Raw genomic sequence first — 17,466 nt, forward strand, 5'->3', positions numbered from 1 at the left:
GTGGGTGAGTAGAAGGTTGCGGGATATCCATTTTGGTCAAGGACTGTATTGGGATGACAGGTCAGGGAGGAAGTATTCAACCATGGGTATACATTGTGTTTTTTTTACTGTTTGGTGCCTTATGGATTCAGATACTAAGGCTGTTTGTGGAGGCTTTGTTGTAAGGGCCAGTTGAGCAAATCGCTGGCTTCCCTTGCCCTGTTTCAATTGAACAGTCCCTTTTACTCAGCTTACAAATCAATCATCATGTGCTTTCCTACATCTGAGAACTTTCTACCAACAGTTTGGATTCATGTTACTATTAAAGTTGTAATTATTCAATATCAGTAAATGCAGTGCTGACTTGCAACTAATAAGGTAACTGGGTCTTTTTAGTTTCATGTATACTTGTATCACGGTACAACCTTTTGTTTTTCCATGAGGAGCTTGCAAACTCATGAAATAAAAAAAAATGCCTATTTATTTTACCCTTATTTAATTTCATGTTTTAAACATGTATTTTATACATTGAAATATTACCTACCTTTATCATCCTGTTACATAGTTACATGTGGCTCAGAATAACTTAACTTGTAGTTCCTCCAAGTCAGATTTTAATGAGAGGACTAAGCATCTATCAAGGTTTTTCAAAAGAATGTAGGGTTTTGGAAGGACTTTGTTCCTGACTAAGTAATGGAAGCCTACAAATAAACAGGCATTTCCTATGTTGTCCTGCTTTATAAAGTACCTCAGTGAGGTATTATGACTTCTCAGGTTAAATCTCATATGATAATCCCTGGCACATAAACGTCTTCTCTGCTGCATATATGTAGTCTAATGCCATGGACCCACTGTACCACCGAGGGCCAACACCTGTTAGAAGTGGGAGGTGTAGCAGTCAATGAAGAAACAATGATCCTGACTATGATAGTTTGGTCAGTGTTATAGAACTTAGTAGAGATCTCAAGATACCGTTAATTGAGGCAGCTTCTTAACCAAGACTTGAGTCAGGGTCTGAGATTTGGCTTCAGGAAGCCCATTCTGTGCAATATTTTGTGTGTTTATTTATCTGTGTTTTCTCCCAGGTAAGCATCTGCATCTGCCATCGGGTTGTCAAGGAGTTAGTGACACACGGAAAAAGTCAGTCATTAAATGGTAGCACACTCCATGCCCAACCAGGCAGCTGGTATATTTTACACTGGGCAACACAGTGCTTTGGGGTTTAGGGGGGGTCACAAAAGACACAGGAGCCCAGGCTGTCTGGCTGAAGGACTCAGTCATTTGATTGGAGACTCATGTGGGATAACTTGAGGAGGGATGAAGGCCTCTCCCAGCTTTTTCAATTCCAGTTCTCTTTTAGAGGAATGACCAAGCCAAGCATTTTCTCGAAATATTTTTCAGGCCCTACTATTGCAAGAAGTGGTGACAGGATGGCATTTGATAGCACTGTCAGGTAAACCATTTATTAAATGAAAAATACCTCTGAGCATCATAGTGCTTCTGAGACTCAACTTAGAGTCCATAAAATTACATTTATGTTGTTTTTTTCAAGAAGTAATTTTTATATTAAAAATACATGTTTATTGAAGAAACTTCAGAAATTAGTTATCTCCTGCCCCCTCCCCCAACCTCCCATCTTCTGACCCCCCTACAAGGAATTTCTACCACGTAGAAATTACCGATCTTAATATTTTGCCTTGTGGGAATTAATCCTGGTTTGGATATATTTTCTCTGTATATATAATTACGGGTATATCACTATAGTTGTCTGACCCACTGTACATGCTGCTTTATGAATTGCCTTTTATCACTTAACATATTGTAAAAAAATTTCCCCAGTCATTGAAGATTTGTTTCAACATCTTTGTTCAATATCTTGAGAATATTCCATAATTTGTTTCTAAAGTCTATCAAAGAGGCAGTGAGTATTCTTTCAGAATATATTTATTTGCCTCCTTAGTCAGCTTAGGATATGTATTTCCCTAAGTGTTCTCTAGAAATTGTAACACTGTACACCCCTGGTAACTATATACCGTGCTTCTGGAACCTTGATGAGAGGTTAAATAAAAATACATGTCTTTTAAGAAAAAGTCAGTAAGGTAGGGATAGGGTATATTGTCTCTTTAGACTGATGGACCTGTATTCTCAATTGTAGTGTTTAAAGAAAGCATGACCATTTCACTTATTTCTGTTAGAAATGCAGGCAGTTATAGTATAATGGTGTGTTCATTGATGTTAAGTAGAAGCGTGTGCTGTTTGCAGTGTTCACATGACCATAACTTTCATTTTTCATACTTAAAGATCTTCAAACTTGTCAAAGCATGCTTTCTCCTTTCCAACTTTCTCCTATCAAGCTTGAAAGTTTTCAAAAGCTTTCTTCTACTTGGTTGTGCTTTCAAAAGTGTTTGAAATCACACTTAAAAAAATTAAAGGAAAAAATGAATTTTCCCTCTAGAAAGGTCATTTGAATTTGAATTCCAAAGCGACTTAGTTTGGAACTTAGAGCAATTAACAGCAAATTTATCTACTCCAAATTGGAATGTGTTTATAAGCCTGAAAAAACAGGGGGTTTATCGGAAATTTTATTAACAAATTAATGTTTTCATAACAATTATGATGGAATTTATATGGATGATTATAAATTATATAAAACTTTATCGGTAACTTAATGGTTGTGTAAATATAATTGGGAGAAGGGGAATCACGAGGACGTTATTGCTCTAGAGGCAGTGCAGTGCGGTGGTGAGAAGGACATATTGGGGTCATCTTGCCAAGGTTCAGATTCTAGCTTCAGCTGTCATTGGCCTTGGGCAAAGTTACTTTCTCTCTCTGTGCTCTGATCTTCTTATTTGTGAGATGGGAGGCAGTAACATTTCCAGGGTTACCAACTGTTCTGGTTTGCCCAGGACCGTCCTGCTTTTAGCACTGAAAGTCTAGGATCCAGGGAAAGCCCTCCCTGAGACAAGAAAACTCCTAGTTTTGGGGGATGAGAGCAGAAAGTTAGAGGGAAGATATAAAACCCATTTAGCTGCCCCCCAAAATAGGGTCTGAAAGCAACACTGTTTTAGGGTCAAATATAATCAGCGGAGATGATCTGCTTTTCATAGATGCTGTTACTTCCCCCCCTCCCCTTCTGATATTGGCAACCATGAATTAAATGGGATGATGCTTGAAGCACTTAAACCCTGAAACTTAGTAGACATTCAAAGATGTTTGCTTTTATGATTATGGTGCTAAATAAGGTCAATGCTTTTCTTTGACGGTACTGAATAATCTTAAAACGTAGAAACAACACGTACTTTCCTGTCATTGATATTATGAAAATTAGTACTGTAGTTCCTTGGAGTGATAGAATTCCATCAGTGGCCCTTTAGATGGTTAGTAAAATGTCCTGCGGTCACAGGGTGCCCACTATTCCTTCTCATTTTGCCTTTCAGCAGAGACGCTCTGACCCTTTCAAATATTTAGCAGTAGACTTTCCTCTCAATGTGTGCTCACGACTTGTGTTCCTGCTAATGGAAGTTACACATGTGTGCTCACCGGGATGAGAAAGCCTTTATCCCATGTCGGGCAAAGACCCGTGATCCTGAATCTCTTTCTAAACTTCAGACCTGAAGAGAGCAGTGCAGGGAATTGCTGCTTTCTCACTATATTAGCTTCTTCAATTTCTTTTTAATTGGAGCCTGCAACCCAGATTCTTGTAACTTCAGAGGGATGAACAATACAAATTAAGATCTGGGTGCTTTCCAGGAATGGCTCAGCTGAAAGAAAATTTTTTTTTTCTTTTAATACAGTTGTGGCTATTCACAAATCACATGCAGTTGCCTAACGAGTCCATATTTGCTTCTGAGGTTTCACATTTGCAAACTACACTGCTGAGAAAGTAAGTGATGTGTTCACCCACCTCTGGTGTGAGCTGACTGATTTAATGTACACAACAGATAAATACTAGAATAGTCAAAATTCTAAACCAGTAGCACAGAACCTTCAAATACAAATATCTTACCCTTGTTCAGGACATTCATTTCTCCCCAAGAATTCTTTTTAATGTATAAGACTTCAATTTATGTTTAAGAACTAGTAAACTATAGCAGTTTGACAGCCATTCACACTTAATTCTGTGCATTAAACCAACAGCATTCTTTTCCACAAACATCCATTGTTAGGACAATGCGCTCAGACAGAATTTATGAGAAATGGAATTATGTTACCAAGGAGATAGCATTTACTATAATGAAGAGTAGATCCTAGAAAATGGCCCCTTTTACAGCAGCTCAGAGCAGAGCCACAAAAGCAATTGATTGGTCTTGGCATTTAGTCTTATATCAGCTGTGTCATCCATAGCTTCAGGAGAGAGAACACTAATCTAAAGTGACATTTCTGTTCTGGCGGGCTTTTCTGCCCTGATGAAAGCAATTACTTCATTCCTAAATGATAATTTGCAGGAGTTGCAACCACTTTAATTGATAATTTTTTTTTTGTTCTGAGTTCAATTGTGAAGTGATTAGCTGATTTGGTAAATAGAAATTTAAGGTGTGAAACATACAAGTTGCTTCAAGGTAAAGTGCTATTTATTGGGTGGAGAGAAATTACTTGATAAAGCTGCAAGATTGTTTTTCATTATTATGGAATTGCCAGTTGCATAGCTTAAAGTTCTGGGGGAAAATGAAGAACAAAACACTTTGATTCAGGAGGTTTTTGGCAGACACCAAAGCATACAATGAATAGTTTGGTCTTGCTGTGGTTCATTCAAGGGTTATTTGAATCAAGGTGAACATTGGTTGAAAAGGATTGCTCGGACCTCTCAGCTTTCTTTATTACTATTCTAATGACTCATTCTGGAATTAAATCCTCTTATTTAAAGTGTTAAGAATAAAAATGCTCATTGGCTAAAACCAATTAATTTAATTATTAAGTTCAAACATACACAAGGCATTTTCTGAAGATGAGGGAAGGCATTCAATTGAATGGCTTTAATTACTCTTTTGATCTATTTTACCACAAGTCAGAAATGGGTCATGATTATTCAATCAGAATATATCTTAGTTTAAACATTTTAAGGATGCGTCTTGATTTTGATACTTCATTGAATGTTAGCAGTTGCAGATGTTTTTGACACTGGTTTTAAGCAATCAATTTCATGATATTTTCTTACATGGGGGAAAAATAATGGTCATTTCACATGTTAAATGAGAAAAATAAGGCAAGAATGAAGGTCAAACTGATTTAGCACATCAAGCAGTCTTTGTCAGCCAAGCTTAATATATCCTGAGTTTGTGGAGCAAATGAAATTTTGCTGCTATGTTACACTTTGCTTCCAAACAACCATTACAACTGGTTTTATATATTGTGTGAGCATCAGACCATCAAACAGTGCATCTTTACTGACATGTTGCTGCAGCGATGATCTACAGCAGCAATCTGCCATTTATATAAGGGCAAAATGTGCATCTATATTTAGTTGTGAAATTGGCCTATTATACTCTTGATGTTTACAGAGGCTAACATAAATTAATGATGACAGCTATGAGCAGTGCATTAGTTAAGCAGCAGAGTTCTTACCTTGAACTTGAAGGTTCCAGTTTTTACTTCCAGCATATACTATACTGCTTTCTTCACACATTAAAGGAAGGTTTCTGAAATTATTACCTTTTCTTGAAGAGCATTAAAAGACTTCAATTTGTGAATTATGTTGTACATAATCCTTCCAGATAATAGTTGTTTATGCGTTTCTCAATTCTATTACCTTGTAAGAATGCTGATATTTACAATCATAGGGAAAAAGATACTTCTGAAAGACTTTTATTCTTTGCAGTTGGCTGATTTGATTGACTTTGAACTCTATGTGATGTCAGCGTGTGGTGGGCTGTTTTACTGAAAGTAACGAAGGAAGGGCAAGCAGTGCTTATAGAATCTTTACTGTAGTTTTTCCCTGGGAAGTCTCCTCATTCAGCTCATGTCAGGGCAGGTGTAGGTACCAGAGTAACTATAGGTCTCACCGTTAACTATGACCAGAGATCTGACAAGTATGCAGGTGTTCAAAGCTTCATGAGTTAAAATGCTGCAGCCTTTGATGAATTTTTGATGGCTGCATTTTTAATACAGGTCGACCTTCTTCCTTTGAGGCTGCATGCCAGATTAATTGATAAATAGTAGAAGTCTGTAGTGCTGGGTTCTCCTAAGCAAAACAAGTAGGAAAATCCATAAAAAACTGCCTGTCTGGCTCCTTACAAGTACTTTAAAAAGGTAAAATTTAATGACCCTACCTTCCTTTCCCCTACAGTTAGACGAACAAAACCTGCCGTGTTCCTTTTTTTTTTTTAATAAATTAATTTATTTTGGCTGCACTGGGTCTTTGTTGCTACACACGGGCTTTTTCTCTAGTTGTGGAGAGTGGGGGCTACTCTTCGTTGTGGTGCGCGGTCTTTTCATTGCAGTGGCTTCTCTTTTTGTGGAGCACAGACTCTAGGTGCATGGGCTTCAGTAGTTGTGGCTTGCAGGCTCTAGAGCACAGGCCCAGTAGTTGTGGCACAAGGGCTTAGTTGTTCCGCGGCATGTGGGATCTTACCGGACCAGGGCTCGAACTCGTGTCCTCTGCATTGGCAGGCGGATTCTTAACCACTGCACCACCGGGGAAGCTCTCCGTGTTCTTTTATAAACTAGTTATTGTATTCTAAAAGTTTACATGAAGGTGTTAAAGCTGAGGCTTAGAGAGAGGATTTTTGTGTAAGAGAGTGTGGATCTGTCAGTAATGTCCATATAAGAAGCCATTCCACAAATATAAATATAAATTGTAAAAAAAAAAAATAACTGATACAAATCTATGCTATGAAGAAGTCATCGGAGAAGAAACATTTGATTAAGCTGACTTACTTCTGTTGTTCCTCTGTGACAGTTATTACTTTTGCTCTGTTATATTCTGTAAATCTCTAGCTATATTGTTCCCGTAATCATTATCGCCATTTCTGTGAAGTAGGAAACCAAATAATCAATTTTGCAAAACTAAATTTTACAAAAGACCAGCCATAAAAGATAACTTACCTCTTTTAGTTTAATGAGTCATCACATCCAAAATTATCTGTTTTGTCCACCATGGACAAGTGGCCCAATGAAAAATTGACACCCTTATCCAGCCCAGTGGCAGCTTCAGAGAGATTATAAGTCCTGAGTCAATTTCATAATATTGGCTTTGTGATAGTGGCAGTACCTATGTTTTTTTTAAGTTTGTACCTTTTTTCCTGTCTCATTGCTGGCTCAAGTAAAGTTTCATGATTCAGCCTTGCCCCCGATGCGGAGGCCAGAGCGGGAAATGCTGCTGCCCTTCCAAGTTTCTTCCCTACTCCAGATGTTCTGGCTGAGCTCTCCATGGTCCTGGATTTGGGGCTTTGCCTGACATTAAAGAGAACTTTCAGGTTTGTGATGTTTTGGGAGATACTTTGAAAGATCTTCTTCCTGCTAGGAGTACCACATATACTCTTTCTGACTAATAATAATCATTGCAATTTTCAAGTCTTCCATAGAAGCTTTCACCATCTTCCTGAGTAACCCGTTCCCTTAACTACTGTTTGGATGTTCAGTTTTCTGTGTAAACAAAATTGCATGTCTTACCATTGAATGCCACTTTTTTCTACTTTAGGGAACAAAAAATGGCCCCTTATTATTCTCAGTACAGGCAATCACGTATTTATAAACATTTAACCTTCCATTAATGAGACATATGTTATTTTTTATTTGAATGAGTTATTGAGTATACCTGTGGTGTAAAACAGATAGACCATAGTCATAAGGAGGACCATAATGAAAAATCAATATCTCTGCAGTCAAGTAGTTTTATTTAACTGAAGTACACAATGTGGTATATCAGAACCAGTGGATAGAAATCATATTGGTGAGAACAGAGTGTAAATTATAAATGGACCTTAAAGCATAGAACAGTCGGTGTGACCTGAGCTTAGGTTTTCATTTAACACATCTTATACAGTATTGCTGTGTGCCAGGCACCACTGTAAATATTTTACAAAAATTACCTCACTCAATTTCAACAAGAACCTTATGAAGCGGATAGTATTATCATCCCATTTCACAGGTGAGAAAAACTGAGGCAAAAGAAGTTAAGTAAATTGCTCAGGTTTACATGATTCATAAGTTATAGAGCCAGGATTTAAATACAGGCAGTCTGGCTCTGCAATCCACACACTTACCCTCTGCCTTCCGCGAGTGTGGAGGATATGCTGAGAGAGGCAGCAGACAGAACTTAAAGAAAGTGAGAATCGTGAGCTGAGAGAACATGGAAGGAGTTTCAGAAATCAGCAGTTTAGGGTTGTCGCCAAGCAGAAGTCAGGCCTTTGATTTAATTTCTACTGTCACTGTATGGGAAATAAAATTTACTAAAAGATGAAGGTCACAAGTGGCAGTTTGAGAGGACAATGAGGAAAACAAATAACTATTCAGAATTATAAAACTGTAACCAGAGTAAAAAAACAAACAAAAAAAAGTGGTAGGAAAGAGGCTGCTGGTTAAAGAAAATTACAAAGAATTGTGGAGGAATAAGGTAATAATCAGATGTGGTACTAGGGTCAAAACAGTTGGGCTTTTGTCCCCAGGGAAGTTTTACAATTACCGTAATAATAGTTAATGCTTATATAACGTTTACAACATGGCAGGCATTTAGCACTTTACATAGATTAGCTCAATTATTCCTCTGAGCAATATTGTGATGTATGTACTAATATAATGTCTATTTCCCAGATGAGGAAACTGAGGCCTAAAGAAGTTGAGACACCTATCCAAGGTAGCCCAGCTAGTAACTGTGTGATGATGTGAATACTTACAGTCTGGCTACAGAGCCCCTACTCCTAACTCCTGTGCTTCCAAGAAAGTTTAAGGAAGGGTTCACTATATTTTAAGCATTCTTAAGTCTTTCCAACTTATTAAAATTCTTAGTTGTAGAACTCTGAAGTAGACTCTACCACATTTAGAGCTTACAAACTATCTTAACCGTTATCACATTATTGACCAGAGACGTATTAATACATCTTTTGTTACCCAAACGTTACTGACCAGAGATGTATCAATATCACTTACATAACAAATTGCTGGCCACAGGCATTAGTTTCCACAAAAATCCCCCGGTTAATAATAAGTTAAAATTTAGAATTGTCCAAGGGGTTTACTTCTTTGTGGTCTACAATATACTAACATGAAATTATCATATGAGTCATTGCAGTGGTCCCAGGAGATTTGCCAAATGCTCCTTGTTTGTCATTCTCATGATCTAAGATGATAAAATTGAGGCTCAGCTTAGTGACTTAGAATTATAAGTGGCCTACAGTGGCTAAAGTGCGTCTCATAACTCCTTCATCGGGACTCTTTCCGCAAAATATACAACTTGCCAAAGGAACTTAAAATAGATGGAAAGATTGAAAAACTCACTTTACATTTACAAGCACTGACTGCTAAAGCTTCATTCTTAGTAAACTCTTTTTTGATTGTCAGCTATGCTTTAAAGATATAACTATAGAATGTAAAAATTGTTTCAAAGTGTTGAATGGAAACATACATAAAATATTATTTTAACCAAGGTATTTCTTTAGGATAAGTTAATTCTAGCAACATCAATGGCAAAAAGAGGGCAGAATCCAACTTTAAAATCCTTATATGAGGAAATTCTATACATTAGATTATTATTATTTTGGTTGGGTGCTGGGCCCCTTTTGAAAATCTGAAAATCATTTACCATCACCCCAAAAATATACACATATATACATAATTTTGCCTATGATTTTCAGATATGTGTGTGTGTGTGTGTGTCTTTGGAAATGGTTGTTGATTTTGTTGCTGGTGGTGGTAATTATTAGTGAGGATGATACTGTCGTCATCAAAGAGAGTTGAAATTTTGATTTGTGGAGGGTTTTCTGTTATTCAGAGTCCAAGTGAAAGAACATTAAAGCAGTGGGAAGTTTGGACCCAAGGAGTATTTACGGTTTAATCGTATTTTAGGTGGCAGAGATCAGGCCATAACATTCACTCACATGTAGTCAATCCATTCTTTCTCTAGTATTTAGAAATGCAACCATAATGTTTTGGTTTAGAACAGAGTGTATAAATGCAAATTTATTTTAGGTTTTAATGTAGTCCTTAATTCAATTTGAGAATTACTTGTAACTAGGCTCTGTTTCACAAAAGCAGGCAAAAGATTAATCCACAATCTGTCCTTGTCTTAAGGACTTTAGCTTCATCAATTGTATCAGCATCTCCACAACCTTTATAATCCTTTAACCGTATTTTATTGCTGTTGCCCTCAAAACCAGTTACTACTTATTGCAGACACAGTGCTATCATTCGGAAAGTCTTCTGTACTGTGGTGTCAGCATAATGATGTGATGTGGAAGTCATGGAAACCCATTGTTATTAAGATTATAGCTAGGACGATTACTCCAGTAGGGTGACACAGTTGTGGGTTAGAGATTTTTTTAAAGAGGGGAGAGGTAGAGAAGAGAAAAACGATAAGGAGGTAGTATGGGAACACATAAAGTAAGTGGTATTTTAGAAAAGTCAAGTGTCAGAGCGCAATTTTAGGCAAGGCACCCCAAAGCTTTAGTGTCCACATATTCCCCTTCTTTGAGGAGACAGAAGAAGTCATCTCCCCTCCGCCTCACCCCTGGAGCTCATTGGGTTGATCTCTGTGATCTTGGGCTTTGCCTACCCTTAGGATTAGTTTTTTTTTCCTTAGATTATTGATAAGCCTATGCAGAGATATCAATTTCAGAATAACCCAATAATCCTCTACTTGCTTCAGTTGAATAGAGAAATTCCTAGTGTGAATATTAGTAATATTAAATAGATAACAAGTGAATTCATTTGTGACCACTAAGTGACATGTGTAAGTAAAATTATATATAACATCCATGTAAAACTTCTGGCAAAATTGGCCTCCCAAATTATTACCCAATTGCAAAATGAGTCCCTGCTCCATTATTGACCAAGTGGCATGTTCTGTTTGGCTCGCATGATTTTTAAAAACGCCAGTTAGTTAACATAAAATTAACACATAACATAAAATTGGAAGTGCTATGTAAAAATTCAGATTTCGTTTTCTAGAAATAGCAACAGCAGAGATCTGGCAACACTAGGCATGCCTTCCCCCAAAGCAGCACACGCAAAGCTGAAACGGTGTGCGCTTTCCTTTGCCTGGGCTTTCAGCCTCCACTTCTCCACAGGTGGCCTCAGGCCTCTTTACTCATTGACATTCCCTGCCTCCACCCCGCAAGCCCTTGAGTTTGCAGCCCCTGCTCTAGAGCTCCATCATAGTCACTTACTGGACCAACAAGAAAAGAAAAAAAAAAAAAAGTAAGTTCAGCCCACCTTCTGGAGTAGTATTCGATTACAAGAACACAAAAAGAGCAAAGCATTGAACTTGAACCACTGCACTCTACAAGTGGTAGAGAAAACATGTCAAATGACATAGTTCTTTTGGCACAACTGACTTAAATGGTGTTAGATTACTTTTATTATATAGAGGGAGGGCTATGAATCATTGTTTTATCCTAAGATGTCGACCTGGGTCCTGGTTATACTTATACTTTATCAGATTGTAAGGCATCTCTTACTTTTATTGACAATTTTCAACAAGCCACACTGAGCATTTAAAGAAGTGAATGGAGGCCAGCTAAAATTTTGGGAAATTAATGGCATAACATGTCTTTTCTTTATAAATTAGTGATGTTTCTGCTTATCACCAACATTAAGACAAAAGTTTGTCACCTGTGACTGCTTTGACTCTGAAAATGATAGCATTAATTTGTCTAGTTCTGAGAAATACATTAGTTAGCTAATGTAGAATATTTTATTAATAGAGTGAACATGAAACCGGTAGGGGTATTAGCCTAGCAAGTATTTGACCATAGCATTATGGCATTACTTAAATCACATAGATATTCAATAAGATACGTGAAATGTCTGCAGTGAAAACAGTGTTTCCACTATGAACAATATCAGATGTGGTCTAAGGTAATAGGGAATGTTATTGCTCATATTAAGAGATTGAAGCCACACTGCTGGACTCATTTTAATCTATTCCTCTGGTCTTCTTTCTTATTTCTCTTTCTTGATATTTTGTAATGGGAAACCAGAATGCTAGATTCAAAGATTTAAAATGCCTTCAAAGTCCAATAAAATGGATACTTACAAATGATGTTAATAATACCTTGATACTATAAATATTGTCCAATTATTTATCATCACAGTCTGATTTTGAATTTATTTTTCATCAGACACAAAACGGAGCAATTCAGAGTAGGTGCACTTCTCCTGTCAGATGCCCACATACAACTTCAGTTGTGCTGCCCTCAGCAATGTGAGCAAACTTCAAACAGAAATGTACATGAATAGTTAAAGGAAAATACTGGATCCCACCTGTTGCCTCTTATGTGAAGTAATATGTCTATAATGTTTATAAATTTTAATAACCCATACAGGGCTTTATCTTTCAACATTAAATTTATGTTATCTTAAAGTTTGATTTTTCTGGGTGATGTATTTTATTCTCTAGTATCTTAGAGAGTCTATCCATCTATGAATGTATGTTCATTCATAAAGAATTAAAGTATTCTCTTATCAATCAATTACCAGTGCACTTATATAGTTACATTGAAATCTTCATTTCCAATAAGATGTTTTCTTTATGTGACTGAAGGTCATGATTCTTATTGAGGGCTGGAAGCACATCAACGTTTTATTTGTTAATTCTGTGAACTGTGTGTTTACCCTTTGTTTCTCAAGATGGTAACTGAAATAAATTTTTTCAAATGTGTCCTTCTGATGCTTTACAATTCCATGGTGATAACCGTTAAATGAACAAAACCATTAGCTTAAGAATAGATATATAAATACAATCCCAATCTTTTAAATTGCTCATAGCTGATAACATCAAGCATCACCTGTAAACCTTATGTCTTAGAAACAATATATCTCAGTGCATAGGTGATTGGAGGAAAAAACTTAACAAGCAAACTATTTTTACTCATTGCACTTGAGTTTATGGCATATAAGCCTAGAAGTAGAATTTATGGTTTTACAGGTCATTGTCTGGAACTCCTTTTACTATGTCCCTGGAATTTTGAAGATGATTTTGGTAGATTTTTGCTGGGGGAAAAAAGAAGTAAAAAGAAAAGCAGTTTATGCTTGATGACAGAGTCACGTGTTCTAAACAACACTTTTCCACTCCTTTGATTCCAGTTTACAAGCATTGAGAAAGGAGAAGTCCCGGGATGCTGCTCGCTCCCGCCGGGGGAAAGAAAACTTTGAGTTCTATGAATTGGCCAAGTTGTTGCCTCTTCCTGCAGCCATCACTAGCCAGCTTGACAAGGCCTCCATCATTCGACTTACAATTAGCTATCTGAAAATGAGAGACTTTGCTAACCAGGGGGACCCTCCATGGAACTTGCGAATGGAAGGCCCTCCACCTAACACGTCAGTAAAAGGTAAGGTTTTAGCCACTGTTCATCCTGGAATATGGTGGTCTGTAGGTGTCTCTAAGATGAAATGTTTACCAGCATCCTTTCTTCTTTTCCTGCATATCAAATCCTTTAAAGGGATACAAATGTGGAAATCTGAACTCTGCATGAGAAAGACACCATGTGAAGGTGAAATAAACCTCTTCTATTTCTATTTTATTTTCAAAAAGTCTGTCAGCCTAAATATTCTATCACTATAGATAAGGTTTCAGGGAAATGAGAATGAAATGACTTAACGTTAATATGCTTCTTGGGTTTAATTTATGTTATGCTAATACATGAAAATTATTATTAAGGGGTGGAGTATGAGAATATTTGTTAAAGGGTAGGGCTGATATTTTCTGGTTTTAGTTACGAAAGAGAGGATGGGAGCAAAGTACAACTATAGCAGGCATTTTGAGTAGTGATTTCATTGACCAACAAAATGATCAATGTATGTATGAATGTTTCAACTCTATGCATATTGCATAAAATTTATAAATATAAACATGTATTTGTGCCCCCAATCATTGGTGCAGTTTCCCTTAAAACTTACTACTTAGAAATTTTAGGCCTTCTTCACTCTGATACTTAAGAGGGTTATTTTCTTGTTTGTTCTTGAAACGCCTAATAATTGATGAGATTTTAAACATATGAATATGCATGCATATGTTTATTGATGTACATGTGGTGTTGGCCATTGATTTTCTGTCCTGAAAATGTATCATTCAAGGCATGGGACGGGATCTGCTGGGTTTTGTGCTTTAACCTTGTATCTAGGCCCTTGATGAGCATGGAATAAAATTGGACATTTGGTGGAATTGTAGGCAGCCTCCTCTGGGGGAGGAATTAGATTCTTTAGTTGTGTGATTACACCTTGACAATGACTTATGAAGTCCCTGTACTCTTGGCTGTTGTAGGGAAGGGTACTAGGGGGGAGCTATAACCTATTATAGGATTCAAATTAAAACGAAGGGTCAAAAGCAATGACTATTGACAATTCCGTGCTAAGAGGTATAAGCATATGTATGTATGTACCTGTGTGAATCTGTTTGTATCTTTGCTCTTGTTACTTAGAGATTGTGTTTCTTAGGCTTATTAGAGAAAGAAAATTAGAATTCCAATTGTAACAGGTTATTTTTCTCTAGAGCAGGGGTTGGGAAACATTTTATGTAAAGGCCATATAGTAAATATTTTAGTTTTGGGGGAGTACTCAACTCTGCCATTGTAGCATGAAATCAACCATAGATAGCATGTAAACAACAGGGTATGGCTGTGTTCTAATAATACTGTACTTACAGAGCAGGGAGCTGCCACCAAATTTGGCCCACAAGCCAGAGTTCACAGACTCCTGCTCTAAGTATAAGAATGACATTGGAAGGTTGAGAAGAACGGACAACAGAGATAGCTCTCAAGGGCAGGGTGTACGTATAAGGTAGCACAGTACAAATAAACCAAGGCACGTTCATGCTGTTCTTTTACAGCCCTTCTGCCCTTAAGAATGTTGATGTCAACCCGGTAATACGCCAGTCCATGTTGCAGATGCTAAAGTAGTGGTGACTTTTCCCAAGCTAAAGACGTGAATATAATCCTAGTAAATACTTAAGAGTTTATTCAGTAGGTTGTCTTTGTGTTCATTCCACATCACGTAAGATGAATGGATAAATACAACAGGTTAGAAATCACACAACATGCAAAATATATTCTTAATCTTATTATTCCATTTGAAATACATTGAGGGACTAGACTTATATTAATTTTTTTAACATAATTATCTTTTATTTCCATCTTTTCTTTAAGAGAGTTGGCAGTTTATAGGCTTCCTTGGTAGTGGCGGCTGCCAAAGTAGAGCAACCTAATGGTTCCATGATCTGTCCGTTCCTCTACGATGTGATAATTCTGCTTGCTTTTAGAATCATGGCCTTTTAGAGGTGCACAATTATAGATACTATAGAACTAAGCCCTCATTTTACAGGTGAGGGAAATGATGTAGAACGGGTTTATGGTTAAGTGTTAGAAGATCTAAAACTAGAATCCCGTGGTTCTGCTTTTCTGTCTAGGGTTCTTTCTATCAGATATCATTTCTAGCAATGATATCTGATTTCTATCACTGTCGTCAAACATTCCAGGTGAGAATGCTCTCAGCTTTGGACTATGGCTAATAATTCATTTTTATTTTGTGACCTTCAGTCAGCTCAACTCCGTAACTACTAATGATGAAGATGGATAAAAACAAGATAAAATATGATCTCTGCCCATAAGGGTGTTTCAGTCTTTGGAGAAACATGGTGGTGTCAGTGAGAAAAATGTGGAGGTTGGGATGGATGTTTTGAAGCCTGGAAAGAGATGCCAGATTTTATTACTTAAAAAATTTTATCCAGACTATGGTAGAGCATCCAATTTGGCACATGCATATTCTCTCTATTAGGAAACTGATGATAGTCTAGAACTGAAGACCGTACTGTACTGAAGTATAGAGACCCTATACTGTTTACCTTGGCTCTCAAATGTTGCTAGGAATGCAATGGGCACTTTCTATAAGCTGCTTCTGCTGTACTATATATGTATTTTTTATTGGTTTGCTCTAGTTCTATGATGCAAACCTGCTACTCATTCTGATCAAACATTCATGAAACAACATCAAAAGAAATTCATTTTAATTTATTAAGGTCTTCTGTGTTGTGCCCTTGAAGGAGTTCATATGGATAAACAAGCTTATGTAAATAGCCTGCAGGATCATGTGAAGTACAGTTCATAATCCAACAATAAAACGATAGACATTATGCTTCGTGCTTCTCCAAGCAGTCTCTTGAATAAACCTAAAGGCATTTGGAAATTTATATGAAAAGTACTTATACAATGTAGGCAACATTTCTTTTTAATGCGATGAGTTGTTCACGTTAATAATTAAATTTCAAAACTTAAATTTGTCCCAAACAACTATATAGAAATTTAATCATTTTAATTTACTGCTTCAGAAAGGTCCTTTATTCTGCCCTGTGTTCATTACATCTTTTCTTAAAGTCTATAAAGTTTGATGAGTTTGTTTTGTGATGCCAATTGTGTACAGATTATTACAAGTTATGCTTGCAGAAAGAACACTCAGGTGACAGTGTGTAATATGTCCTGAGTCAGTTACTTCATGGAAGTGATACGTTAAGCAATTGGAAGGTAACAGATAGTTTTTCCTATTATTTTAGAAATATCTCTATTGTTATAATACAGATCAAATCTACAATGAACGTTATGCATTATTCAAAAAATGACCAGGCATTCTCAGCAGTGTTTTAGCTAAGTAACTGATGATTGTAACCTTTAAAGAAATCTCATTGTGGTGACTGTTGGTAAATCACTTCTCCATTCATAGTAATCTCTATTTAGAGGCTATCTAGAAACCATTATATCTTTTATTAATCTTAAAAGCAATGGCTGCTGATTTGACATTTGCTAAAACTAGATAAATTTTCTGTCTTTCTAATATCAATCACAGACTTCAGTCAATTTTTGGAGTATATCTGCTGCAACTCCAGGAATTGCAGGAATATTTAATTAATCCAGGAATATTTCCCACTGTAAGCATAAGTTTTATTTCACTTTAAACGCTGCAGCTTTTAAACAACAATTTGCCTATATGTGTGACAAGCCAGAATGCTACAATATGTAAAATACAAGACATTTTTAGCCTTTGGAAGGGAACAATTGAAAAATATGCAAGACAACTGGTGATTAAAATTGACTGAACACATTAGGGAAGAACTTTAGTATTTTCATGGAATTTCCTTTCACTATTTCAGGCATCTATTGTGACTTAATGTAGATGTTTCTGAGAGGAGAGGAGACTTGCAGGTCTTTATTTCAGCAACTTATAATCTATCTTTCGCCAAAGACCAGACTGTTACTTAAGCAATGATGTTTAATGGATTCATTTAAGTCAGTCATGTAGGGTAAATGAGGATAGGATATCCTTCAGAGTGACACTGCATTACTACTGTAA

General features: G+C 36.7%; 1 protein-coding gene across 1 annotated transcript in view; it reads left to right on the forward strand.

Annotated features, from left to right (window-relative positions):
- The first annotated feature begins 1,343 nt into the window (after positions 1 to 1,343).
- The window catches only part of NPAS3 (neuronal PAS domain protein 3), a 609,463-nt gene continuing 593,340 nt past the window's right edge, over positions 1,344 to 17,466 (forward strand). Inside the window, exons 1-2 of the mRNA XM_027111729.1 lie at positions 1,344 to 1,432; positions 13,216 to 13,460. Coding sequence (XP_026967530.1) covers positions 1,344 to 1,432; positions 13,216 to 13,460 — 334 coding nt within the window. The remainder of the gene's footprint in view (positions 1,433 to 13,215; positions 13,461 to 17,466) is intronic.

Source organism: Aethalodelphis obliquidens, unplaced genomic scaffold, assembly GCF_003676395.1.
Source record: "Aethalodelphis obliquidens isolate GAN/ISIS:26980383/991018 unplaced genomic scaffold, ASM367639v1 scaffold10, whole genome shotgun sequence".
NCBI lineage: Eukaryota > Metazoa > Chordata > Mammalia > Artiodactyla > Delphinidae > Aethalodelphis > Aethalodelphis obliquidens.